This window comes from Chrysemys picta, chromosome 10 (genome assembly GCF_011386835.1).
Source record: "Chrysemys picta bellii isolate R12L10 chromosome 10, ASM1138683v2, whole genome shotgun sequence".
NCBI lineage: Eukaryota > Metazoa > Chordata > Testudines > Emydidae > Chrysemys > Chrysemys picta.
Window position 1 is genome coordinate 62732112 of NC_088800.1, and position 25912 is coordinate 62758023.

Sequence of the window (25912 nt, forward strand, 5' to 3'; positions counted from 1 at the left end):
TCTGCCATCGGTCCCTCAGGAGGACTTCAGGGCGCATCAGGATCTGCTAAAGCGGGTGGCATCCAACCTCCAGCTGCAGGTCGAGGAGATAGAGGGTCCGTCTGATACCCTTTTTAAGGTCCTGTCTCCCTCGGCACCGGGCTGCGTGGACCTGCCTCTGCACCAGGGTATTGCCAATATCTCTACCTTCCTGTGGCAAACTCACGCCTCCCTGTCCCCAATCTCGAAAAAGGCCAAGAGGAAATACTTTGTGCCGGCAAAGGCAAAGGACCATGAATACCTCTATTCCCACCCGGCACCGAACTCGCTCGTAGTGGAATCGGTAAACCACAGAGAGCACCAGGGCCAGCCGGCGCCCACCCCCAAGAACAAAGACGCCAGGAGACTGGACTCCTTTGGCAGAAAATTTTATTTGTCAGCTAGTTTCCAGCTTCGGGTAGCCAACAGCCAGGCCTTGCTCAGCAGGTACGACTTCAACCTGTGGGAGTCCCTGCCTAAATTTGAGCCCCTCCTCCCGGACCGGGACAGGAAGGACTTCAAGGCCCTGGTAGAAGAGGGGTCGTCGGCGGCTAAAGTGGCCCTGCAAGCGGCATCCGATGCTGCTGACACGGCGGCCCGCTCAATGGCTTCCGCGATCACTATGCGCAGGGCGTCATGGCTCCTGTTGTCCGGACTGTCGACGGAGGCCCAGTCTCTTATGCAGGACCTCCCCTTCGATGACAAGGCGCTCTTTGCAGACCGGACGGACGTCAGGCTGCATGGGATGAAAGATTCCTGCACCTCCTTGCAGACCTTGGGCCTCTACGTCCCCCCGGCTAAGGACAAGGCCAAATCGCTCCCGGCGGCTCAACCTGTGAGGAGCAGATATGAGCCCCCATACAAAAGACCCAGAGACCAGAAGCGTCGGGGCGGTGGAAAGGGTACCAGTTCAGTTCCAGGGCAAAGGGTTCTACTCCCGATACTTCCTGATCCCGAAAGCGAAAGGGGGTCTCAGGCCTATTCTGGACCTGCGTGGCCTGAACAGGTTCCTAACCCGTTCCAAGTTCCGTATGGTGTCCCTTGCCTCTATTATTCCCTCCCTGGACCCAGGGGACTGGTATGCGGCCCTGGACCTTCAGGACATGTACTTACACGTCCATATTTTTGAGGGGCACAGACGCTTCCTCCGTTTCATGGTAGGGTTGGACCACTACCAATTTGCGGTCCTCCCCTTTGGCCTCTCCACGGCTCCCAGGATCTTCACGAAATGTATGTCTGTGGTGGCAGCCTACCTCAGGCGGAAGGGAGTACAGATCTTCCCTTACCTGGACGACTGGCTCCTCAAGGGGGAGTCTCGTTTTGAGGTGGAGGCCCACGTGGAGCTGCTCCTCTTGACATGCGGAGATGTAGGCCTGGTCGTGAACGAAACCAAATCAACATTAGTGCCCGTTCAGTGCATAGAGTTCATTGGGGCCCTGCTGGACTCCTCCAGGACCACAGTCTCTCTTCCCCTAGACAGGTTCGAGACCCTAAGGGATCTCATTGCCTCAATCACGACGTTTCCGGTGACCACGGCGAGGGCGTGTCTCCGGATTCTGGGACACATGGCGGTGTGCACTTACATGGACCGCCATGCCAGACTCCGCATGAGGCCCCTCCAGATATGGCTGGCCTCCTGATTCTCCCAAGCTTGGGATGGGCTGGATAAGGTTCTCAGGGTTCCGTCCCCGGTACTGGGTTCCCTGCTCTGGTGGTCCTGCCTGAGCAATATGCTACAAGGGGTTCCCTTCAGAGAGGCCAATCCGTCCATAGACCTGGTGTCCGATGCCTCGGATGGGGAGTCCACATGGGGAACATGCAGACCCAGGGAACGTGGTCGGCCCCGGACTTGCCCCTTCACATAAATGTCAAAGAGCTCAGGGCAGTTCGGTTGACTTGCGTGGCTTTCCTCATGCACCTCCGCGGCAAGGTAGTCAGAGTCCTCACGGACAACACTGCCGCCATGTATTATATCAACAGGCAAGGCGGGACTCGCTCCCTAACCTCTGCCGGGAAGCCCTGAACTTAAGGGGGTTCTGTATCACCCATGATATCTCCCTAAGGGCCGCTCACCTCCCAGACGTCCGCAATACACAAGTAGACCGCCACAGCAGGGTCTTCTCCCCCCAGTACGAATGGTCGTTCCACCCGGAGGTCGCTCGCCGACTCTCCCAAGAGTGGGGAGCTCCCCAGATCGACCTGTTTGCAACCCGTCAGAACCTGCGTTGCCCCCAGTTCTGCTCCAGGGGAGGGGGAGGAGAAGGCGCGATCTCCGATGCGTTCCTCCTGAGCTGGTCGGGCCAGCTCCTCTATGCCTTTCCCCTGTTCCCCCTCATCGCCAAGGTCCTTCAGAAGGTGAAAGCAGACAAGGCGGAAGTCATCCTCATAGCCCCGGCGTGGGCCCGCCAACACTGGTACGGGCCCCTCCTACGCCTCTTAGCGGCCCCCCTCGAGGGTGCTACCTCTCCGCCCAGACCTCCTCTCCCAGGATGGAGGGTGCCTCCTCCATCCCAATCTGGCCGCGCTCCACCTGACAGCATGGATGCTCCGTGGCTGAATGAGGAGGAGAATAGGTGTTCGGAGCAGGTAAGGCGAGTCCTCCTGGAAAGCAGGAAGCCGTCCATGCATCGGACGTACGTGGCAAAGTGGTCCAGGTTCGCCAGGTGGGCGAGTGAGCAGGGGGTCTCCCCCACTGCCGCACCCCTCCAGGTCATCCTGGACTACCTCTTATCCCTTAGGGCCCAGGGACTGGTACCCGCCTCAGTTAGGGTGCACCTGGCAGCCATGTCGGCTTTTCATCTGCCGATTCAAGGCCACTCAGTCTTCTCCCACTCAATGACCTCCCGCTTCCTGAAGGGCCTTGACCGTTCATTCCCATACGCTAGGCCCCCCCGTGCCGCAATGGGACCTCAACCTGGTCTTGTCCCGTCTCATGGGGCCCCCCTTCGAACCCTTGGCCACGTGCTCCTGGTCACACCTCTCGTGGAAGGTGGCCTTCCTCGTGGCGATCACTTCGGCCCGACGTGTCTCGGAACTCAGGGCCTTAACCTCGGAACCCCCCTATACGGTTTTCCATAGGGATAAAGTCCAGCTCTGCCCACACCCGGCGTTCCTCCGCCTTCCATATGGAGCAGAGCATCTTCCTCCCCATGCTCTGTCCTAAACCCCACTCCTCTAATGAGGAATGCCGCCTCGACATGCATAGGGCGCTGGCTTTTACCTGGATCAGACTAAGCCATTCCGGAAATCCTCTCAACTATTTGTTGCCTCAGCCGAGCGGTCAAGGGGGCAACCTACCTCCACCCAGTGGCTTTCCCGCTGGATCATCTTGTGCATACGCACTTGCTATGATCTGGCAGGGATTCCCCCACCACTGATTGTCAGGGCACACTCTACGAGGGCTCAGGCCTCCTCAGCTGCTTACGTCGCCCATGTCCCCATTCAGAACATTTGTAGGGCAGCCACTTGGGCATCAGTTCACACATTTACTTCGCATTACGCGATCGTCTCCCAGTCTAGGAATGACGCCAGGTTCGGCAGGGCGGTACTTCGTCCCGAACCATCGTGAACGCCTACCCACCTCCAGCAGATATTGCTTGGAATCACCTACTGTGGAATACACAGGAGCAATCATTCGAAGAAGAAAGGACAGTTACCTGTCCCATAACTGGCGTTCTTCGAGATGTGTTGCTCCTGTCTATTCCACACCCTGCCCTCCTTCCCCTCTGTCAGAGTTGTCCAGCAAGAAGGAACCGAGGGTGTGGGGAGCCCGCGGCTCCCCTTATACCGCGATATGCAGGCGCCACTCCAGGCGTCGCCGTGGTGCTCCCCCAGTACGGGTACTGCTAAGGGAAAAACTTGCGGCACCGGTGCATGTGGCGAGCACCCAGACCTACTGTGGAATAGACAGGAGCAACACATCTCGAAGAACGCCAGTTACAGAACAGGTAACTATCCTTTTTTGAACAAGGCATTTTAAGTTTTTAGTTCTCCTTTATTGGGGTAGGTAGCAGAGCAGTACAATGAGAGGAGTAGAACAGGAAGAAGGCAGAATTGAGACCTTTCAATGTTTTGGCCCAAGCGAGAGGGCTTGGGGGTGTCATTTGAGCTCCCTGCCTCAGGTGCTAAAATGTTGTGGGCCAGTCCTGGGATTATATCAGATACCCCCTCACCAAACCCAGCAGCCCAAACTATGCACCATTCTTGTGTAAGAACTTCCACAAGTTCAAGGGTGAAAGGTGGAATGATGCTACTTGGGGTTCTCTCCTCCCACTTTGTGATCATCGGCCACTTTTGGGTGATATTTGTATCCTTTCTGTGCTTGGAAGTGAGGGACTAGTATGGTCTGAGAAGCATAAGGATGGAGCATAATTTTCCAGACTGACTTTGAGTGGACAAATGAGTTTGTACGACAATACAATGTTCAGTGCTTGATGAAGGTCATTTGACTCAAACAAGTCATGGTTATTACTATCCCTCTGTTCTTGGAAAGAATCTCTTCAGAGTGGGAAAATAAGCAGTCCACAGTGCATGCTTTTTAAACATTTACAGTAATAGAATCTGAGCCGAAAAACATTAGTGGCACTGATCTAGCAACAGTGATACCATTCTCAGTAAAAGAAAGCGGGTGACAGATACATTTGGTACTAAAGAGAAATGGGAAGTGTTAACTTGGTAACCCCAGAGTGAAGAGGAAGCAAATTTCCACCACTCAAGTGGATGGCAGCACTTCAAACTGATGGTTAAAAAGATTAATCACCAAAGAGCTTCATTTATACAAGAAAGATTCACATATGTCACCTGTGGGCCTGATTCCTTTTCAAACTGTCTGTAATTGTTTTATCTGTTTTAATCAAACTTTAATAGGGCAACTGATCATGTTGTGTCCATTTCAACCTAATTGTCAATTTGGTGATAAGCCCCAACACTAGTGAAGTCTTACACCAGAGTGTTTGGTGGTATCGCACGCTTCCCTGTAATCAGATGCTGCATTTGTCCCTCAGCCACCGAAGAGAATGTAAGTCATAGGGGCATAACAATTTGTGCCACTTTAGAAAAGAACCAACTTTTAATACTTTAATACGTGGAAAGGTTAGAAATGACACTAAGAAAACAGCAAGTTAAGAAAATAAAATTACTCTCTACAGTACATACTGATGAATAAATCTCAAAAAGGCTACTTGAAACCAGATGGAAATAGTCTCCTTCTTTTGTTTTAGGTTACAGCCATCCATCTCTGATGAAACTTCTCCAGCAGCCACAGAACTTGGTAAGTGGTTTGTATAAAAGACACAAAATAATTTAAATCAGTTCTTCACTCCTCCCACCCTTGTTATTGCTTTATCTTGTGTTAACTTTTTAAAAATGGCTTGTTCGCAAATCAGTTTAGTATGTGAGTAGACATGCTTTAATTTTGGGGGGGGGAAGGGTGGGGGGCCTCACTATTTTTAAAAAAGCTCTGTAAAGTTTAAGGATAACAACAAAGACTTTATGTAAGTTCCAGAAGAAGGGAGTTTGAGGTGGCATATTTATGCATCACTTTGTACATACTTGAAAGAGAGAATTCAAATAAAAACAAGGAGTCCAGTGGCACCTTAAAGACTAACAGATTTATTTGGGCATAAGCTTTCGTGGGTAAAAAACCCATTTCTTTAAGGTGCCACTGGACTCCTTGTTGTTTTTGTGGATACAGACTAATTCAAATAAATGCTCCCTTCAAAGCCAGGCTGTTTTGAATTAATTATTTTTTGTTGTGTTCTTGAACAAAGCACTTTGAATGAGTCTGTGAGCAAGCTTTGCTTATTTGGAATCTAGCATGACTCCTTGAAAGAGAGCAAAAAATCGATGCTATCTTCTAGTCACAACGTGAAAATGGTAATTTAAATCCAGGATCCTGGATTTTTATTGTGCCTTGCTCACTGTTGTGAGAAGGGATGCCATTCAGGTACTGATACACTGTCATATCCTTGCAGAATTAAAACAAGAAGGCTAGTGCAGTGAGATAGTTTGGGAGTAAGGTAATTATTTTAAATGCCTATGCAAATAATATATTGTTTGCAGTTTTGTCATAGCTGTATCGGTGCCGGGATATTAGAGAGACAAGGTGGGTGAGGTAATATCTTTTATTGGACCAACTTCCGTTAGTGAGAGAGACAAGCTTCCAAGCTACAGAAAGCTCTTCTTCAGCTCTTCCTCTATGTAGCTTGAAAGCTTTTTTCTCTCACCAACAGAAATTGATTCAATAAAAGATATTACCTCACCCAGTTTATCTATGCAAATAATAGAGAGACAAAATGGGTGAGGTAATATTTTTTATCGGATCAACTTGTGTTGGTGAAAGAGACAAGTTTTTGAGCTTAAACAGAGCTCTTATTCAGATCTGGGAAAGGTACTCAGAGTGTTACAGCTAAATAGATGGTGGAACAGATAAGGACTTACCAGATGTTGCAAAAGACCATTCAAAGTGATAATGGGCAGTTAAACACTTCTACAGTTGAAGGAAAAGGAGGGTTTGTGGCTTATAGACTGTTGTAATGAGCCATAAATTCAGTGTCTTAAGTCCATGATTTTCAGTGTTTAGTAGAGTTGTAAATTTCAATTCTCAGGCTTGTCTTTTGAAGGTGTTGTGCAGGTGTCCTTTGAGGACAAGGACTGGGACGTCAGATATGGAGTAATTATGCAGATAATGTGAATATATTGCTTAGCAGTGTAAGGGCATGGCTACACTTGCAGATGTACACTACACTACACAGAGCGCTGTGAGTTAAACCCGCCTTCGTACAGCGCAGTAGGGAAAGCGCTGCAGTCTGTCCACACTGACAGCTTCAAGCGCACTGGCGTGGGCACATTTGCAGCACTTGCAGCAGTATTGGGAGCAGTGCATTATGGGCAGCTATCCCAGCATACAAGTGACTGCAATGTGCTTTTCAAATGGGGGTGTGTGGGGTGGAATGTGACAGGGAATGTGTTGTGTGTATGTGGGGGGAGAGAGAGTGGGTTTTTGGGGTGCTGAGAGTGTGTCAGCATGCTGTCTTGTAAGTTCAGACCCCCCTCTCCCTCTCCCAGCCTCTCTCTCACTCACTCAAAGCAAACAGTAAATGTTTGCTTTTCTCGGAACTGATAAGCAGCTGGCTTCTCCGAAACCAAGCTTTGAAAGGGCATTTCCACATTCCTGTAGCTGATTTCACAATAATGACAAGAGTGGCCACTTGACTTAAGGGGATTATGGGACGTTTCCGGAGGCTGATCACAGCGCAGTAACGCAATACCTTGTTCACACTGGCGCTGTGGCGCTCCAGCGGGGCGCAGCAAACGTTATTCCACTCGCCGAGGTGGAGTTCCAGCAGTGCTGTAGCTGCGGAGTCAGAGCGCTCTATGTGCCTTGCCAGTGTGGATGGGGAGTGAGCTAGGGCGCCCGGGGCTGCTTTATTGTGCTGTAACTCGCAAGTGTAGCCAAGGCCTATGTCTTAGGCAACAAGGGTGTAGGATGCTGTTCTTTCTTATGAAGTGGAAATTATGGGGGGGAATCCCACATGAAAGATGTTTGAATAATATTGCATTAAAATTCAGTCTGCTTTTTTGCCATGACCTTTCTGGAAGTCATGGGTTCCATGATTTTTGTATATATTTTTTTTAATTTCCATGACTTTTGACAGTTTAGCTTGTGCATGTGGGTAGATGCATCCAGGGTTGGCTCCAGCTTTTTTGCCGCCCCAAGCGGCGAAGGAAAAAAAAAGAAAAAAAAAAGAAAAACCCAATTGAGTGGCTGCCAAAGTGCCGCCGAAGAGGAAGAGACAGAGTGAAGGACTTGCCGCCGAATTTCCGCCGAAGACTAAAACAGAGTGCTTGAGCTGCCGCCGAAGTGCCGCCGAAGACCCGGCTGTACCGCCCCAATAATGGACGGAGTGCCACCCCTTCTATTGGCTGCTTCCTTCGCTGGTGCCAGGAGCCAGCCCTGGTTACATCGGATGATGAACTGAATTAACTTAATTGAAAACCTTGCATGATTCCAAGTTAAGCCCTGAACTGTATGAGAGTCTGAACGCAAAAGCTCAGCAACACTGTGTAGATGTGAAAGACCAGACCAGTGAATTCTCAAGGAGAGTTCTCATTTCTCCAGGGTGGGTGATTCTACCTTCCCTGAAAGTAAAACAATATGCCTCAAAACTTTTTTAAAAACCGACATGGAGAGCTAGGTCAGCTCAAAACACCCTAATACAGTGCAGCATTAATCTAACAAAGAGCAGTCTACCACCATGGTGTTTGGTGGCACTAGCCTATTTGTCTACTGGCACTTTAAATGTCAGAGAAAAGTTTGGAAGAAATTGCAGATCAGAATGCCTGCAAAGTCCAGATAGGAACTTTATAGCTAGGCCCATCTCTCCTAAACATGATCTGCACAGACACAGTTAGTATCCTGGTTTTATTTCTAGAGTGGATGATATAGGCCTCCATCAGTTCAGTGGGAAAAAAGACAGAATTGAGTCACCCAGAACCCGTCTGTGCATTGTCCATTTCTGGCAATGCTTTGTCTTGGCAACTGTAGGCAATATGTCCATTTGCACTGAAGTATACTGAAAGCATTTAGTTCCATAGTCAGGGAATTACGAAAAGCAAGGGCTTCTGGAAACCTACTGCAGCCAACAGTGATATATGGGGGTGTGATTGCAGACTGCTGAGTGTCAGCCATACTGTGAAAATGCATTCCCGTTCCCAGGGCTGGTCTCCACTAGAAAATTTGATTGACAAAGCTGTGTCACTCAGGGATGTGAAAAATCCATACTCCTGAACAACGTAGTTAAGACAACCTAAGTCCCTGTGTGGATAGTACTAGATGGATGGAGGTGGATTGTCTACACCAGTTGAAGGACCCCTTTTGTCAGTATAGGTATTGTCTACATTGAATCACTACAGTGGTGCAGCTGAAGCATGTAGCTGCGCCCCTGTAGCACTTCATGTAGACTAGCCCTTAGTCTTACTCTTACCGGAGTAATCTCCCCTGAGGCACCAAAAATATTCCAGGGACTTTGTTTATTGTTAATGATAAGAATAAAATTTACTTCTGGGGATTATGTCCTTATTTTTTTTAATGCATCATGTACTATATTTGTATCCCATTGTGAAGAATCTATTCTCGCTAATTTGAAATGGTGGCAGATTATTTAAATGTTCTATTTCTCTTGTTGCTGGGCTTATCTCTTTTTAACAACAAAAGAAAAACATACTTTCTTCTCAAAATGGCCCATAATCCATTAATCTGTTGTGAATTTTTCTCAAGCATCTAGTTTTATGTGGCAACTTTTCTCTAGTAAAGACAAAAGTTAAATAAGAGCTCTAGTACACACCAAACAAAATTTGCTGTTCAAACAATTGGAGAGGAATATCTGTATTTAGATTTATTTAAGTCTGAGCCTACAGAAGTAAACATTGTTTCAGAAATTACATATTTTTATAAATTATGAAATTTTGGCTAGTGTCCAGTTAGATCCTGTGTATTTTTCAAGAATTCTGATGATTTCCTTACACATTGTAAATATTGCAATTCACATCTCTCGTTGCTCTGATCATGTTCCATGCATTTCCTGAATAAGATGAGCTTCACTCCCCAAGAAAGAGATTGAAAAATATCAAATAACATGCAGACTGCCTTTCACTGAAAAACATAGAGGATTTAGGAAAACACTCTCTTCTCTCTGGAGACCTATAAGGACTTACTTCACTGGAGCTCAGACTGTAATTCTAATGAGAACTTGGGAAAAGTAGCATTGTTTTGTAGTAATCATGGGTTGTTGAGCCTGCTTTGATACATGAATTCATTGCCAAACATTACTGACTTGTACTTAATTCACTTTTAATATACCGGTAAAAGTAGCATATTGTTTGACAATAGAACATCTGCAAAGATTAAAATCTGTACTATGGAGGAACACGTCAATCCATGATATTCCATTCAAGTCACTTGAATAAATTTACCAAATTCATCTGTGTTAATAATTTAACAGTGATTTTAAGAACAAAAACTGTTTTTCAAACAGTGTACTGTACAAGTTGGTGCTCACTGACTCCCCACTCAGTTATCACCTACAGACCACCAACACCAAACTCTATTCTATAAGGGTTTTTATACCATGGTCATTGCCATAGTATCTGAGTACCTTCTAGGAGTGCATTAAGCAACTTGACTAACTGCTGTCACATGTTTTGTTCATTCATCCTGCTCCCAGAGGAAGTAGCAGTGGAGTGTCTTGTTTTGATAGCATGGATTTCTTTTGTTTGTTTTCTCTGTGTGTGTATGTTAGAGAAAGCAAGGTCAAAGAAATCCACCTTGCACTTGGAATGGGAAGTGTTGAGGTTTGTGATAGTCCTGTCCTGGGGAGTTAATTTCCTAAGCTAGTGTAGAGTACAGAGGCTACTGTGTGCATATCACATCTGTCCTGTGTTGCTGAAGAGCATTTTGTATTAATTGGAATTTTGTAAGTGTTGAAGGTTTCATGCCCAGATATATTACATTGCTATAGTCCATTTGAGAGGTGATGAAGTCCTGAATAACTAAGGCCAGGTTTTCATCCATCAGGATGGGATGGAGTCTCCCAGCCAACCAGAGATTAGGTAGAAAGCATTACTTGTGGTTGTTGTGGTGTGAGGAATTCAAGAGTACTCCTAGACTATGGACTGAATTGACCAATTTTGGACGTGAACTTTCAATCACAGAAGACTCTACCATGGCTGAAAACTCCTCAGAATACTTTCCTTTGCCCTCTTTGGCTTGGATTCAGATTCAGCTAGTTGTTCATCCATAAGCTGATCTCATCCAAGCACTGGGCCATCTTGGTGGTGATTGACATGGTCATAAGTGTTGAAGAGCTGTGTATCATCTGCATATTGCTGGCACTTGAGTCCATGTCATCTGACCAGTTCACCCAGTGTTTCCATATAGATGTGGAAAAGAACCAGAGAGAGAATTAATATTTGTGGAACCCCCCAATTGAAGGGTCTAGTGATGGAAGTGCAGTTCCCATTACTGGTCTTTGGTGTGTCACTCCAAGAAGGACTGAAAACATTTTGGCACATCACCCTGAACTCCTGCCACCTCTGTCAGGTGAAACAGCAGTATCTCATGGTCAATAGTGTTGAATGCTGCAGAGAGGTCTAGGACGATGAGAATGGATGTCTGGCCGCTATCCATTGTCAGGAGGAGATCATCCATCAGTGCCACTAAAGCAGTTTCAGTTCTGTGTCTGGGTCTAAAGCCAGATTGTGCTGGGTCTAGTATGTTGGCTTCACTTAGATGAGCTTGTAGTTAGTCTTTCGCTAGCTTCTCTGTGGTGGGGCAAATCTTGCTGCTGCACCTCTGCAGGTGCCGAGGACTCTTGTAGTGGAGACGTTTTGTTTCTACTGAGTAAGAGAGGGAAGAGTTGGGGAGGACCCCACCTCTGGGAAGCAAAGAGGAGTCCAGCTCCACAGCGTGTCCCTGCATGTTGTTGCACAGAAGAAAATTGGGGATAGAGCTTGTCATAAATATAAAGGGAAGGGTAACAACCTTCCTGTATACAGTACTATAAAATCCCTCCTGGCCAAAGACACAAAATCTTTTTACCTGTAAAGGGTTAAGAAGCTCAGGTAACCTAGCTGGCACCTGACCAAAAGGACCAATAAGGGGACAAGATACTTTCAAATCGGGGGGGGAGGGAGGAAGGAAGGGGAAGAGCTTTGTTTTGTCTGTTCTTTGTCTGTCTGTTCTGTGTGCTTGCCGGAGACAGATCAAGAAAGCAAGCAAACCAACTCCATTAGTATTAGTAAGTACTAGCGAAGGAAGCTTACTTTTATTTTGGCTTGTGATTTCCTTTGTCTAAGAGGAAGGTTTATACCTGGTTTTGTAACTTTAAGGTTTTGCCTAGAGGGGAGATCCTCTGTGTTCTCAAGTCTTTTGTTATTCTGTAAAGTACTTACCATCCCAATTTTACAGAGGTAATTCTTTTACCTTTTCTTTAATTAAAATTATTCTTTTAAGAACCTGATTGATTTTTCATTATTTTAAGATCCAAGGGTTTGGGTCTGTGTTCACCTGTACCAATTGGTGAGGATATTATTCTCAAGTCTGCCCAGAAAAAGGGGTGTAGGGGCTTGGGGGGATATTTGGGGAAAGTAGGGCTCCAAGTGGCCCTCCCTAAAATGTTTGTTTAAATCACTTGGTGGTGGCAGCGTTACCTAATCCAAGGTACAAGGAAGGATTTGTGCCTTGGGGAGTTTTTAATCTAAGCTAGTAGAAATAAGCTTAGGGGGGTCTTCAAGAGAGTCCCCACATCTGTACCCTAAAGTTCAGAGTAGGGAGGGAACCCTGACAGAGCTGGAGACTCCATTGCTACAAAGATCATCCAATCTTCTCCACGCCTTCGAGAGAGGGTGCTACAGCTATGGAGGCTACTCCAGCCTTAGTGGTGCTGAATGGCTCAGGGCTTGACCAAGAGAATGGATTCCTCTCTCTTGTCTGCAGGGAATTCTGCAGCTGCCAACCAGATTACTCAGATGTAATGCTGGGAGAGGCTGTTGGCCAACGAGAGACTAGTTACCGACAACATAAATGCGATGAGTAGAGAACACCATCATCTGCTTAGCCCATTGTTACAATCTGAAAGAAGAAATTTACCATGCTAGTGCACAAAGGAGAACCTCCCTAAAATGCAGTCATGGTAAAGGGGCATGCTTCAGGCTCCTAGGAGGTTGGCCACACAAATAAAAGGAACCAGAACACCAAACCATTGATTTTATTGGAAACATTTTGAACCTGAGCTGCTAAGCTGAGTGGAAGGCAGCACGGAGACAACCAGAATCTTCAGTGTCCAACCAATCTTTGGTGAAAGCCAGCCTCCTTGGGTAAGAATAAATGCACATCATAGAGTCATACAATCATAGGACTAGAAGGGACCTCAAGAGGTCATCTAGTCCAGTCCTCTGCACTTATGGCAGGTATAAGTATTATCTAGACCATCCCTGACAGGTGTTTGTCTAACCTGCTCTTAAAAATCTCCAATGATGAGATTCCACAACCTCCCTAGGCAATTTATTCCAGTGCTTAACCACCCTGACAGTTAGGAAGTTTTTCTTAATATCCAACCTAAACCTCCCTTGCTGCAATTTAAGCCCATTGCTTCTTGTTCCTATCCTGTTATCATGTCCCCTCTCAGTCTTCTCTTCTCCAGACTAAACCAACCCAGTTTTTTCAATCTTCCCTCCTAGGTGATGTTTTCTAGACCTTTAATCATTTTTGTTGTTGTTCTTTGGACACTCTCCAATTTGTCCACATCTTTCCGGAAATGTGGCGCCCAGAACTAGACAATACTCCAGTTGAGGCCTCATCAGTGTGGAGTAGAGTGGAAGAATTACTTCACTTGTATTGCTTTCAACACTCCTGCTAATACATCCCAGAAAGATGTTTGTTTTTTTTTACAACAGTGTTACACTGTTGACTCATATTTAGCTTGTGGTCCACTATGACCTCCAGATCCCTTTCCACAGCACTCCTTCCCAGGCAGTCATTTCCCATTTTGTGTGTGCAACTGATTATTTCTTTCTAAATGGAGTACTTTGCATTTGTCCTTATTGCATTTCATGCTATTTACTTCAGACCATTTCTCCACTTTGTCCAGATCTTTTTGAATTTTAAACTTATCTTCCAAAGCATTTGCAACCCCTCCCAGCTTCGTATCATCCACAAACTTTATAAGTGTACTCTGTATGCCATTATCTAAATCATGGATGAAGATATTGAACAGAACTAGACCCAGAACTGATCCCTGCGGGACCCCACTCATTATGCCCTTCCAGCATGACTGTGAACTACTGATAATTACTCTCTGGGAATGGTTTTTCATTCAGTTTTGCATCCACCTTATAGTTGCTCCATCTAGGTTGCATTATCCTAGTTTGTTTATGAGACGGTCATGCGAGACAGGATCAAAAGCTTTACTAATGTCAAGATATAACACGTCTACTGCTTCCCCCTTATCCACAAAGCTCATTACTCTGTCAAAGAAAGCTGTCAGGTTGGTTTGACAGGATTTGTTCTTGACAAATCCATGCTGACTGTTACTTATCACCTTATTATCTTCTAGATGTTTGCAAATTGATTGCTTAATTATTTGCTTCATTGTCTCTCCCCTCTTCCATGACTTTTCAAAGATAATCGCTAATGGCTCAGCTATCTCCTCAGTCAGTTCCTTGGGTATTCTAGGATGCATTTCATCAGGCCCTGGTGACTTGAAGACATCTAATTTGCTAACTAATTTTTAACTTGTTCTTTCTCTATTTTAGCCTCTGATCCTACCTCATTTTCACTGGCATTCACTATGTTAGATGTCCTATCACCACCAACTTTTTTGGTGAAAACCGAAACAAAGAAGTCATTGAGCACCCTTGCCATTTCCACATGCTCTCTTGTTGTTTTTCCCCATCATTGAGTAACAGGCCTACCCTGTCCTTGGTCTTCCTCTTGCTTCTAATGTATTTGAAGAATGTTTTCTTGTTACCCTTTATGTCTCTAGCTAGTTTGATCTCATTTTGTGCCTTGGCCTTTCTAATTTTATCCCTACATACTTGTATTATTTGTTTATATTCATTCTTTGTAATTTGACCTAGTTTCCATTTTTTGTAGGACTCTTTTTTGATTTTTAGATCAGTGAAGGTCTCCTGATTAAGCCAGGGTGGTCTCTTGCCATACTTCCTATCTTTCCTGCGCAGGGATAGTTTGCTCTTGTGCCCTTAATAAAGTCTCTTTGAAAAACTGCCAACTGTCTTCAGTTGTTTCTCCCCTTAGATTTGCTTCCCAGGGGATCTTTCCTACCAACTCCCTGAGTTTGCTAAAGTCTGCCTTCTTAAAATCCATATTCTCTTTTTTGCTGTTCTCCCTCCTACCATTCCTTTGAATCATGAACTCTACCATTTCATGATCACTTTCACCCAAGCTGCCTTCCACAGTCAAATTCTCAACCAGTTCCTCCCTATTTGTCAAAATCAAATCTAGAACAGCCTCTCCCCTAGTAGCTTTCTCCAGTTTCTGAAATAAAAAATTGTCTCCAATACATTCCAAGAGCTTGTTGGATAATCTGTGCCCTGCTGTGTTATTTTCCCAACAGATATCTGAGTAGTCGAAGTCCCCCATCACCACCAAGTCCTGTGCTTTGGATGATTTTGTTAGTTTTTTTTTTTTTTTTTTAAAAAGCCTAATCTACCTCTTCTTTCTGGTTAGGTGTTCTGTAGTAGACCCCTACCAAGACATCACCCTTGTTTTTTTTACCCCTTTTATCCTTACCCACACATCCTAATGTGTGAGAGAATTACATGCACAGTGGCAACAGTCCAGTGGATAGGTCACTGGACTGGAAATCCAGGAGTCTTGGATTCTACTTCCAGCTTAGCCACTGACTGGGTGTGGACTCTTGGAGAAAGCACTTCACCTCTCTGTGCCTCCACTTCCCCATCCGTGAAATAAGGATAATGATACTCTCCTTTGCAAAGTGTTTGAGATCTATGGATGAAAGGTGTTAAATATTATTTATCATGCCATTTACTTTAAACGGCAAACACAAATATACTATAGTACAATAGAGCCTTCCAGGTATCTCCCAAAGACGGCATGGAAAACAGAACTGAAGAAAGCAAACAATCATTCAGGGATGTATTAGCAGGAGTGTTGTAAGCAAGACACAAGAAGTAATTCTTTCATTCTACTCAGCATAAGGCCTCAACTGGAGTACTGTGTCATGTTCTGGGCACCACACTTCAGGAAAGATGTGGACAAATTAGAGAAAGTCCAGAGGAGAGCAACAAAAATTATTAAAGGCAGTACTTAATTTGTGTCTGGGTTTGCCAGGGCTGAGACCCAGCACCTCTAGGCTTGGCAGTTCATCACTCTGGCACCTCTGGGCTTGCTGCATCAGTTATAAAAGTAAAAAGAAAAAATTGTTTGAGCCCTGGCACCTCTTTCATTACAAATTAAGCACTGATTAAATGTCTAGAAAACATGACTGTCAAGGTTCCTTCCCCACTCTGAACTTTAGGGTACAGATATGGGGACCTGCATGAAAACCTCTAACCTTCTCTACCAGCTTAGATCTGCTTTTGCTGCTACCACTCCCAATGTGCTAACTCCCTTCCCTGGGTAGCCTTGAGAGACTCCTCCACCAATTCCCTGGTGAACACTGATCCAAAACACCTTGGATCTTAACGCAAGAAGGAATTAATCATTCCCCCTCCCCCCTTTCCCTTCCCCCCCCCCCCCACCAATTCCTGGTGAGTCCAGATCAATCCCCTTGCATCTTAAAACAAGGAAAAATCAATCCGGTTCTTAAAAAGAAGGCTTTTAATTAAAGAAAATTAAAGGTAAAAATCATGTCTGTAAAATCAGGATGGAAAATAACTTTACAGGGTAATCAAACTTAAAGAGCCCAGAGGACCCCCCTCTAGCCTTAGGTTCAAAGTTACAGCAAACAGAAATAAACACTCTAGCAAAAGGTACATTTACAAGTTAAAAAAACAAAGATAAAACTAACACGCCTTGCCTGGCTGTACTTACAAGTTTGAAATATGAGAGACTTGTTCAGAAGATTTGGAGAGCATGGATTGATGTCTGGTCCCTCTTAGTTCCAAGAGCGAACAACCACCAAAACAAAGAGCACAAACAAAAGCCTTCCCCCCACCAAGATTTGAAAGTATCTTGTCCCCTTATTGGTCCTTTAGGTTAGGTGTCAGCCAGGTTACCTGAGCTTCTTAACCCTTTACAGGTAAAAGGATTTTGGAGTCTCTGGCCAGGAGGGATTTTATAATATTGTACACAGGAGAGCTGTTACCCTTCCCTTTATAGTTATGACAATGAGGAACTATTGAAAAAATTGGGTTTCTTTAGTCTGGAGAAGAGAAGACTTATGTGGGGGGGACAGAAGTCTTCTAGTATGTAAAGGTTGTCATAAAGAAGCGAGTGATTTAATTGTTCTCCTTAACTACTGAGGACAGGACAAGAAGGAATGGGTTTAAATTGCAGCAAGGGAGATTTAGGTTAGCCATTAGGAAAAACTTGCTAACTATAAGGGTAGTTAAGCACCAGAACAAATTACCTAGGGAGGTTGTGGAATCTTCATCATTGGAGGTTTTTTAAGAACAGGTTAAACAAACACATGTCAGGGATGAGCTGGATAATTCTTAGTTCTGCCTCAGTGCAGGGGACTGGACTAGATGTCCTATCGAGGTCCTTTCAGTCCTACATTTCTGTGATTCTATGAATATCATCTCTGCTTTCTCAGCCATTGTTCATGTCAGTCTTCTCTGCGTAGCTCTGTCTCACCAGTTAGATTACCTTCATGAGTATTGGGGATTGGAACTGGTTCAGTGTTGCAACAGCATTCTGAGACACTTCATGTGCAGCTGAGTAGACACAATCAACTCAAAATGTAAACTATGGCCAGTAGTTTGGATGATTTTAACCCCCTTCTCTCACAATCCAGTACCAATCTGATCAACCTCTGAGCGCAAAATCAAGTTGCTACTAAAACTAAGCTGCACAAAGCCATTGAATGCAATTTTACATAATCTGGTGTAGCAGTATCTCTCATTAAATCAGAACACAAATCCCCATTCCTCCTACAGCATCCATTCATCCAGACATGGTTTTGCCTAACATGTTACTCCCTTGATGTACTACTCACTATTGTAAATGTGAGAGAGGATTTTATAAGGGAAAGAGCATGTGTGTTTGTGTGCATAATTTTATTGCAGGGAAACTATTTTATTGCAAGAATTGCTTTGCTGATTCTTGCAGCTTATCTTTCTCCTGTCCTTTGAACATATCTTTGTCTAGTTCCCCCAGCCTCAAAATCCTATATTGTCATAATATCTGGAGGGTGTTTATACCCACAGTGTTCAGAACTGGTCTCCCTTGAAGCCTGATAAGGAAGAAACTGTTACACTATCTTAATTAAATTTGGGTTTAGCCATTCTAACTGAAGCCAAATAATTAAGGCTTTAAAGTTTATTTCCTCTGTATAAAAGGAACTGAGATTTTGGTGAAAGAATAGGGTGAAGGGATAAAAGATCAGTGTTAAAGAAAAAACATTTAGTGCAGTCTAGAATATTTCTCTTTAAAGGTGATCCTCAAAGAAAATAAAATTTGGGCTTAGACAGAAAAATGGGTGAATTTATTGAGACTTGAATATTTTCAGTTATTTTTAAAACTTCTGTATCATAACTGCAAATATTTAAGAATTTGCCTAATGTTAGTGTACTTGAACTTTAGACTTAGTTTAATTTATATTTACATTTTTTGAATCGCAATCTCAACATCACAGATTTTTTCTTATGATGTTAAATACTTACCGTTTCTCTTCCTTCACTTTTCAGAGTACATTTGTTAACAGACCTGCTCTTGGGATTTTACCTCCAGAGAATTTTGCTGAAAACTTAAAGGAATCTTTGCTTTCGGTAAGTTTAAGAATGAACTATGATGATTTACCATATTCTAAGTCTGCATATTCTCCAAAGTGCATGTATGGTATGAACCCGCCCCAAGAGGAAGGATCTGAAATTTCTGTTGCATCAGTAAATTGCAAAGTTACTTAATCACAAATAAGAAATAGAGCTCTGTGCAACTATCTTAAACACCCCCCATTAGAATATTCCTACCATCCATATTAACACTGATGAAGGGGTTCAGAAGGTATGAAACACAATGAAAAATGCAGTAGCTGCTTTAGTTAATGAGACTACTCACATTCTTAAAGTTAAGCATCTGCTTTGCTTGATCAGGGCCTAAAGAGCATAACAAAATCCAACCTACAATGCTTAAAGCCATGATGGAAACAGGATTTGAAGAGATTTTTAAGGAACGACAGGATTTTTTTTAAAAGATCATCAGAGAACTGACCAGATGGTGCTGCTCTTCCGCTCTTGAAGAGATTCAAAAGTTGGAACTATTATTAAATAATCATTATTCTATATTCTTGAAGATATCTACTGAAATTATGGATAATGAGACTGAGTGTTGAGAGTAATCATCGCTTACAGATTGAAGAATTAAGCATCAAAGGAAGCAATGTTTTTGCTTTGTTGGTGTTCTACCCCTTTTCCAGTTTATGAATGCCCTTTCATAAGTGGGAAATTTCACATGGAACCCAGAAAGTACAAGGCTAAAGTTCTGTCTAACAATCCTTTAGCTCAAAGTGTGAATAGCTAAAGATGAGGCCTCCAAACCTTCCATTGTTGTATTTTCACTAGAGGCTTTCTCCAAGTGACGCATTGTTTGTCAACTTTCTTTTCCTTGTATGCCGAGCATGTGGAGCTTGGCATTGAGGTTATTTTCCATGTGTGCCTTTCTCCAGATGGTGGTTATTCGTGTAATTATTCTGTAAAGGAATGTGTGTGTTTTCTCTTTCTTTGTTAAAATTGTGATCAATGTTTATGAAGAAACATGTGGTATTCAGGGTACAGACTTACCAGGGTAAAAATAAAAGCATTTGAATAGGAAATGTTGTGGTTTAACTGTTAGCAGCTGAATCACCTGCCTTCCCCTTTTCAAGAGAATGGGATCCGTAAATGAAGCTGGATGTTCCCATGCAGAGAACTTTGCAGATGAAATTTCAAAGAGAATCTCCCACCCTCCACTGTGATGAAATCAATCCTTTTATTCTCTTAAGAGCTGAATGTGAGAGGTGGTGGTGGTGTCTGCATGCAGACACTGCTCTGGATTTATTCTGAGTAAGGGAATTAAATGGGGCTGGTTAGTATTTTTGCTTTGTTCCATAACTGCTATTTTAGCTTTATTATGTCTCTTTGTTGACAGGTGGCTCCTAAAGGCCTGCAACAGATTATCACCATGTCCTGTGGATCCTGCTCTAATGAAAACGCCTTTAAAGCAATATTCATGTGGTACAGGGTGAGTCAAAATTCTGAGTATGACTCTTTACAAAACTGCAGAACCTAGACATCAACAGTGCTTCGTAAGAACTGAAGCTACATGGAATGTGTTCCTTTAGTTATACAATTATGGATTAAACTGTAGAAACCAGAATAGACCTTTGTACTTTTGACTTTCTCACTTGGAGGATCCCAGATGTGTCAGCAGCTTTCTCACTACAAAACTATTGTTTTTTCTCCCTGTGCCGCCTCCTCTCCCTGGTCAGAATTAGGTGGATCAGGTAAAAATAGAGATATAAAATTCACATTTTGCTTGAACAAGTGATTATTTAAAGATCTGCTCTCTCATGAGCTGGCAGGGCTCCAAACAGAGGCTGTGTTTCTATCCTGGTTTCTACAATATTTATTTAGATTCCAGTCTGCTACAAACTCCACATTGAAAGGCATCCATACAACGCTTTGGGCTTCCTTGACACGCATTTTAAAAACATAAGAACACAGGAGATACAAAGTAAAGATCAGCCAGTGCAGCCGCACCCCTTCCTCCCTCTTTACCATCACAAATCATTTGACTGATGCAGCTTAAAACCCTCCAGCACACTTTCTCACCAACCAGAAATTCTACCCTCAACTGTCTGTCTTCTGACAATGCCTATGCAAACAAATGGGCTTTGCAGTGTATAAACTTGGTCTATTTCAGACTTGGGTGCAGTGAGGGGAAGAAGGGGACAAAAGCATTCCAAATGAAAGGAAAGCTGCTGATGCAACTGTGACAGTAAGGCATTGGAAGTGGAGAGAGCGAGGGACAGATACCAAGCAGTTTCTGGGTTTTTTAGGTCAAAACCAACACATGAAATTCCACCCTGAAGCCAGTAGGCCCATATGGCTCATAGCAAAACTATTTTGGAAAAGCTTCATTCTTTAAAATTGTTGCAGTGCATTTTTGTTTCTGGCATTCCAAGGCCTGTGTGTGTGATTCTAGGGCAAAAAGGGGTTAGAAGAAGTTGGTTACAAAAGTACCAGTGAGGCTATCTTTTTAAACAAACATTTTTTTTTTCAAGCTTTTGTCTTAAAATGTGTTGCCTAAACTAAACATGCAAGGGTCTGGTATAAAATCTTCCTTGGCCCTAGTTTGGAAAGACAGCATTAAGTTATGTCTACGCTACGGACCTTACAGCGGCACAGCTGTATTGCTGCAGCTGCACCACTGTAAGGTCTCCTGCGTAGCTGCTCTGTGCTGGTGGAAGGAACTCTCCTGCCGGCATAAGTAAACCCCCCTCCCCAATGAGTGATGGTAGCTATGTCGGTGGGAGACGCTGTCCTATTGACATAGTGCTGTCCATACCAGTGCTTTTGTTGGTGAAACTTCTGTCGGTCAGGGGTGTGAAAAAGTGCTAGTATAAACAAAGCCTAAGTCACAAGTGGCTGTGCTCATTCACAGTCTCTCTCCTAATATCGTGAACTAAACTAGAGCTGGCCAAATCTTTTAACATCTCTGTGCATAGAAGATGTATACTGAATGGAATGTTGTTGAGTGACGGTATCATACAGTCAACCAGTTAAAGCTGCAGCAACCATTAGTTTAAATCCATATGCTGTTATTGTTGCTTATATATTACAGTAGAGCCCAAAGGTCCCAGTTAGGATTCATGCCCCATTGTCCCTAGTGCTAACATAGATAAAGAGAGAGTCCCTGCTCTGTAGTGCTTACCATCTAAAAGAAGCTAATCTTTTTACTAATTCCCTAAGCCATTCTCTGCCCCCTCTAAATTCATCTAATAACAAAATAGGTAAGTCCCTTCATTCTCCTTTTGACTTTCAGAATGAGCATATAATGCCTCTAATGCTAGATCATCCCACACAACATGACACTCAAGAGAAACAATGTATGGAGCTCTTCAGAGGAAAAAGTTACTGTCCGCTTTAGACTAAACAAACTCATAATTAGCTTAAGAAGAGACAAACGGGCAATGAAGAGTGGTCGCACAGACAAACCCTGGAGCTTCCACTACATCTGAAATACTGAAAAGAGTTATTCTCTTTTTAAAAAGAGAGACATAAAAAGGATTTTCTGACTATTTTCTCATGCCCACTCCAGACAGACTTGTGCCTGTTAAACTTTGGAGATTTTATGTAATTTGTGGCTTAAAAATCCATATATGGTTTCATCAAGTCTGTCATTTTACCTGCTGGTTAATCCTTCAGACACTTTATTACAGTAGGATTTTTCAGCAAGACTTCACCAGCAAATAATGAGAGAGTCATCTAGGACACCTCATAAAAACTTCTTCATTACTTTTGCAGAACAAAGAAAGGGGTAATAATAATGTCACAAAGGAAGAACTGGAGACATGCATGATTAACCAGGTAACTTTACTGTTCTGTTATCTTACCCAGATTGTTAGTTTTTGATTTGTTTACAGAAAAAAATCCAGGGCTTTCTAACATTGCAATGGATACTAGTACCTAAAAGCTTCAAGAATGGTCAATTATAACTCACTCCCAACCAAAATTCTAGGCCTGCTACTGGCATCCTGCTGCCTCCCGAGATAGTAGTTGTGACTTGTGTTAAAACTGCCCTCTTTATGTGATACACCATCTGCTACAGAGACGTGCATGTGCTGAGAGAGACTGTGGGGAGCACTAATATACACAGATTTTATAAATAAAGATTAAGAACATTAACAGTCCTCTTAATTTTTTCCAAAACTGTGGTTTGATGACTTAAAATTAATCAAGAAGTTAGTTTGCAATGGAATAATCACATAATCACATGGGAGCAAGAAATTAAGATGCAGCTGGAAAGCCTGTGAAGTGCCAATTCAGCTCTAACCCAGATTGTGTTGCTCTAGCCAGTCACAAACCTTAATACACAAGGTTACTAATGAAGTGGGAGAATGTGTTTAATTTGGGATACCTTCTAAGATGTGAGCATCTTGGAAATTACAGGATCTATAACTCCAGGGCCAGATCCTTGGCCCAGGGTACGTTCCTGTTGTGTTGCTCCAGTGGTGCAATGTTTTAAACTGTCTTGAAGAGGCTCCTGGAGATTCTTCTGCTGGAAGGGGAGCTGGGATGTGCTTTAAATTGCGCCAAAGCCAGGGTGAGAACTGGGTACTGGAGCACACTCTGTTTTTGCAATCTTGGAATGATAGAATGATCTCATAGGGACCATTCCAGCTGGCATGAGTTAAAGCTGCCCTATGATTGATCTGATTTATATCAGCAACCATAGGATTGAGGGAGGTGGTAAATGTGCTAGAAGTACTTTTATCCCGCCCACAGCTACATCTTGTGTGAGCTCACTTCAGTTTAGGATTAAACCCACATTGTGTTTGATCTAAGCATTTTTTTGCTGTTCCTAGGAAGGGTATCTTCTGCCTCTCCAGAGCTGCAAAGGTCCCACTGAGGACACCAGTCTTGTGATATATAAGGGCCATCCTTTCATAGTGTGAGGTTAAGGCACTCCCTGCCTCTGTTCCCAGGGGTGTTGGGCCTGCTTTTCTCTCCAATGCTCCCCACCATGCAGTGGGATTGAATTATTAATGGCTAAAGAAAAACTGGTTGCGTATTTTTAGGCCCCAAATCTAGGATTTGCATTTAACAGAAACAGACCTTACAAAGTTTTACAAAACATAACAGTAGAAGAGTTTCCATGAAATCCTAAAAGAAAAGAACAAATGCAGAAAGAAGAGGGGTTTGTTTAATTTTAATATTCACCTTTGGTGTTTGGAAACTAAATGTTGGCGACTTGGGAACCAGAGAGAAAGAGACTGATTAGCACAAGATATAAACCAAGAGCAGGAGTGGAGGCAGTTCTTTCACTTTTAAGATTAGATCACAAAGAAGGGGACTGGTCTCTTTAAAATAACCCAACAGTGTCCCTTTTAAAGTTCAGCTACTGTAAAGTTTCCATACGCTTTATATTAGTTTATTTTTCATTCAGCGTCCAATAAGTAAATCAAAATAGAGAGGTGTGTGGTGATCTGAGTGCATCCCTGAGGACTCAGGTGTTCCTGTGTCTAATTGCCTCTTTGGACCCAATCCTGCAAACACCTACATACATGCTTACGCTTATAAGTATTGAAGTCATTGATCCATGTGTTGGGCACTAATTCCCTTGTAACCTTTGGCAATTTACCATCTGTCTTGATTTCTAAAAAATTGGGCTGATTGATTTCCCCCCCCCCCCCCGGTGTGTTGGGAGGATTAAATAGTTAGTATTTGCAAAGCAATCTGAAGATGGAATGCTAAATTGGCCGATATTTGTCTTTAATATTCATGGTATTTACAGGAGGTCAGATAATTTTAAAGGGATGAAGAATATTTCTTGGCAAAGAAATGTGTGAATATACTTTACTGAACTTGCTGCCTGAAGAGTAAAACTTGCTTGTATTTTAGTTGAGGCAACAGCCAAAAGTAGCAAAAATCTTGCTGTCTTTCCTAATGCTCTGATGGACATATTCTTGACTGGCAATTTGATTACAAGTAGAATGTTTGTGTGTTCTTCAGTCCAGTTATGTAATCCTGTTTATGATTCCATTCCAATAAGCTACACTGCCACCTTCCTGTTGTTCGAATAGTTCATTGACATATCCTGTATTTTATTTCAGTCTCCAGGGTGCCCTGACTATAGTATTCTGTCTTTTATGGGTGGATTCCATGGAAGAACCATGGGTAAGAAAAACACTCCCAGTAACCTATATATTTTTGCCCTCGTCCTTTCTCAGATGATATTGGACACAGCAGTGCATATTTATCTCCTTGTATTTATATATTTTAAATGAAAGATTCTTTTGCAATGAATTGGTGATAGAAATACTATCAGTAAAAAAAACCATAGATTTATTAAAATATTTGGAACCTAAATCTGATGCTAATGGAATTTGTTAGAAATGTACTAAAACAGCATTTTATTTCAACTGGAGGTGTAGTTAACTGTGGATTTTCACCTTCGGGAGATGGCCCAATTTCATTCCAGGCCCATAGTTTTGCCATCCACACTATTAAAAATCTACCGTTTTGGGGGGAACCTGTTTTTTTACAGGATATTGTCTGATACCATTTGGTCCTGCCAGTGCAGAAGGGAGAGTTTCATATTTTAAACATGTTACCTAACTGTGCTACTGCTTTGAACTTTGCAGGGCTGTAGCTTGATTTAGAACGTGGTTTGGTCTTATCAATACTGGGAAGATGAAACCCAGATTTAACCGTAGCGGCCATTACCATCCTGTAACCAGATTCTCCTAGCTTTTTTAAAATTACATTTTAAATAGTATAGATGCCATCCAACTCTTCAGAATGATGCTCCGCCTAATAGAAATCCCCAAACCCAATCAATCAGTACTCCAGAATAATCAAATATAAATTAATCTGAACACTGCAGTTAAAACGGAATCATCCAGTTCTTTCCAGTAGCCCAGTAGAAGACAATTTCTCACCTCTCAGAATGTTTCTTTCCTTATTTCTAGTAAGATTTTGTTTCAATTTTTGTTTTTCTGTTTTTTAGGTTGCTTAGCTACAACTCACTCTAAAGCAATTCACAAATTAGACATTCCATCATTTGACTGGCCGATTGCTCCATTCCCAAGACTAAAATACCCCCTGGAAGAGTTTGTGAAAGAGAATCAACAGGAAGAAGCCCGCTGTTTAGAAGAGGTGAGTACTTCTCTGTCTGCATTCTGTTTTCATTTTGAAATAATGAAGTTAGTGGGATTAACTGCTGTTAACTTGGAAGAAAATTTTCAGGAATTGGAACGGCCTTGGATGAAAGCAGTACTCCCTAAGCTGTTACAGTTAATAGCCTGCCTCCGCTGCCATTTAAAAAGAACGGTTTACTATGAAATTATGAATGGTCTGCAGAAATTTGCCCCAGAGTGAAATTTCGTATACAAGGAAAGGTTTGTTTAAAAACATCTGAATTAATTTTCTCTCCCAAATTTGGGAGAGGGGAAATGTGCACAAGGGTGAGCCTCAGTGTGCTGAGTCCTCTGAA

At 43.2% G+C, this 25912-nt stretch overlaps 1 protein-coding gene across 7 annotated transcripts in view; it reads left to right on the plus strand.

The window, feature by feature from the left end:
* The window catches only part of ABAT (4-aminobutyrate aminotransferase), a 175484-nt gene that overhangs the window by 136251 nt on the left and 13321 nt on the right, over positions 1 to 25912 (plus strand). For all 7 annotated transcript variants that reach the window (XM_065559926.1, XM_065559925.1, XM_005295249.5 and 4 more), the window contains 6 exons: positions 5238 to 5287; positions 18406 to 18486; positions 19844 to 19936; positions 22222 to 22284; positions 24531 to 24594; positions 25427 to 25575. In XM_065559926.1, the coding sequence (XP_065415998.1) occupies positions 5238 to 5287; positions 18406 to 18486; positions 19844 to 19936; positions 22222 to 22284; positions 24531 to 24594; positions 25427 to 25575 (500 nt within the window). The remainder of the gene's footprint in view (positions 1 to 5237; positions 5288 to 18405; positions 18487 to 19843; positions 19937 to 22221; positions 22285 to 24530; positions 24595 to 25426; positions 25576 to 25912) is intronic.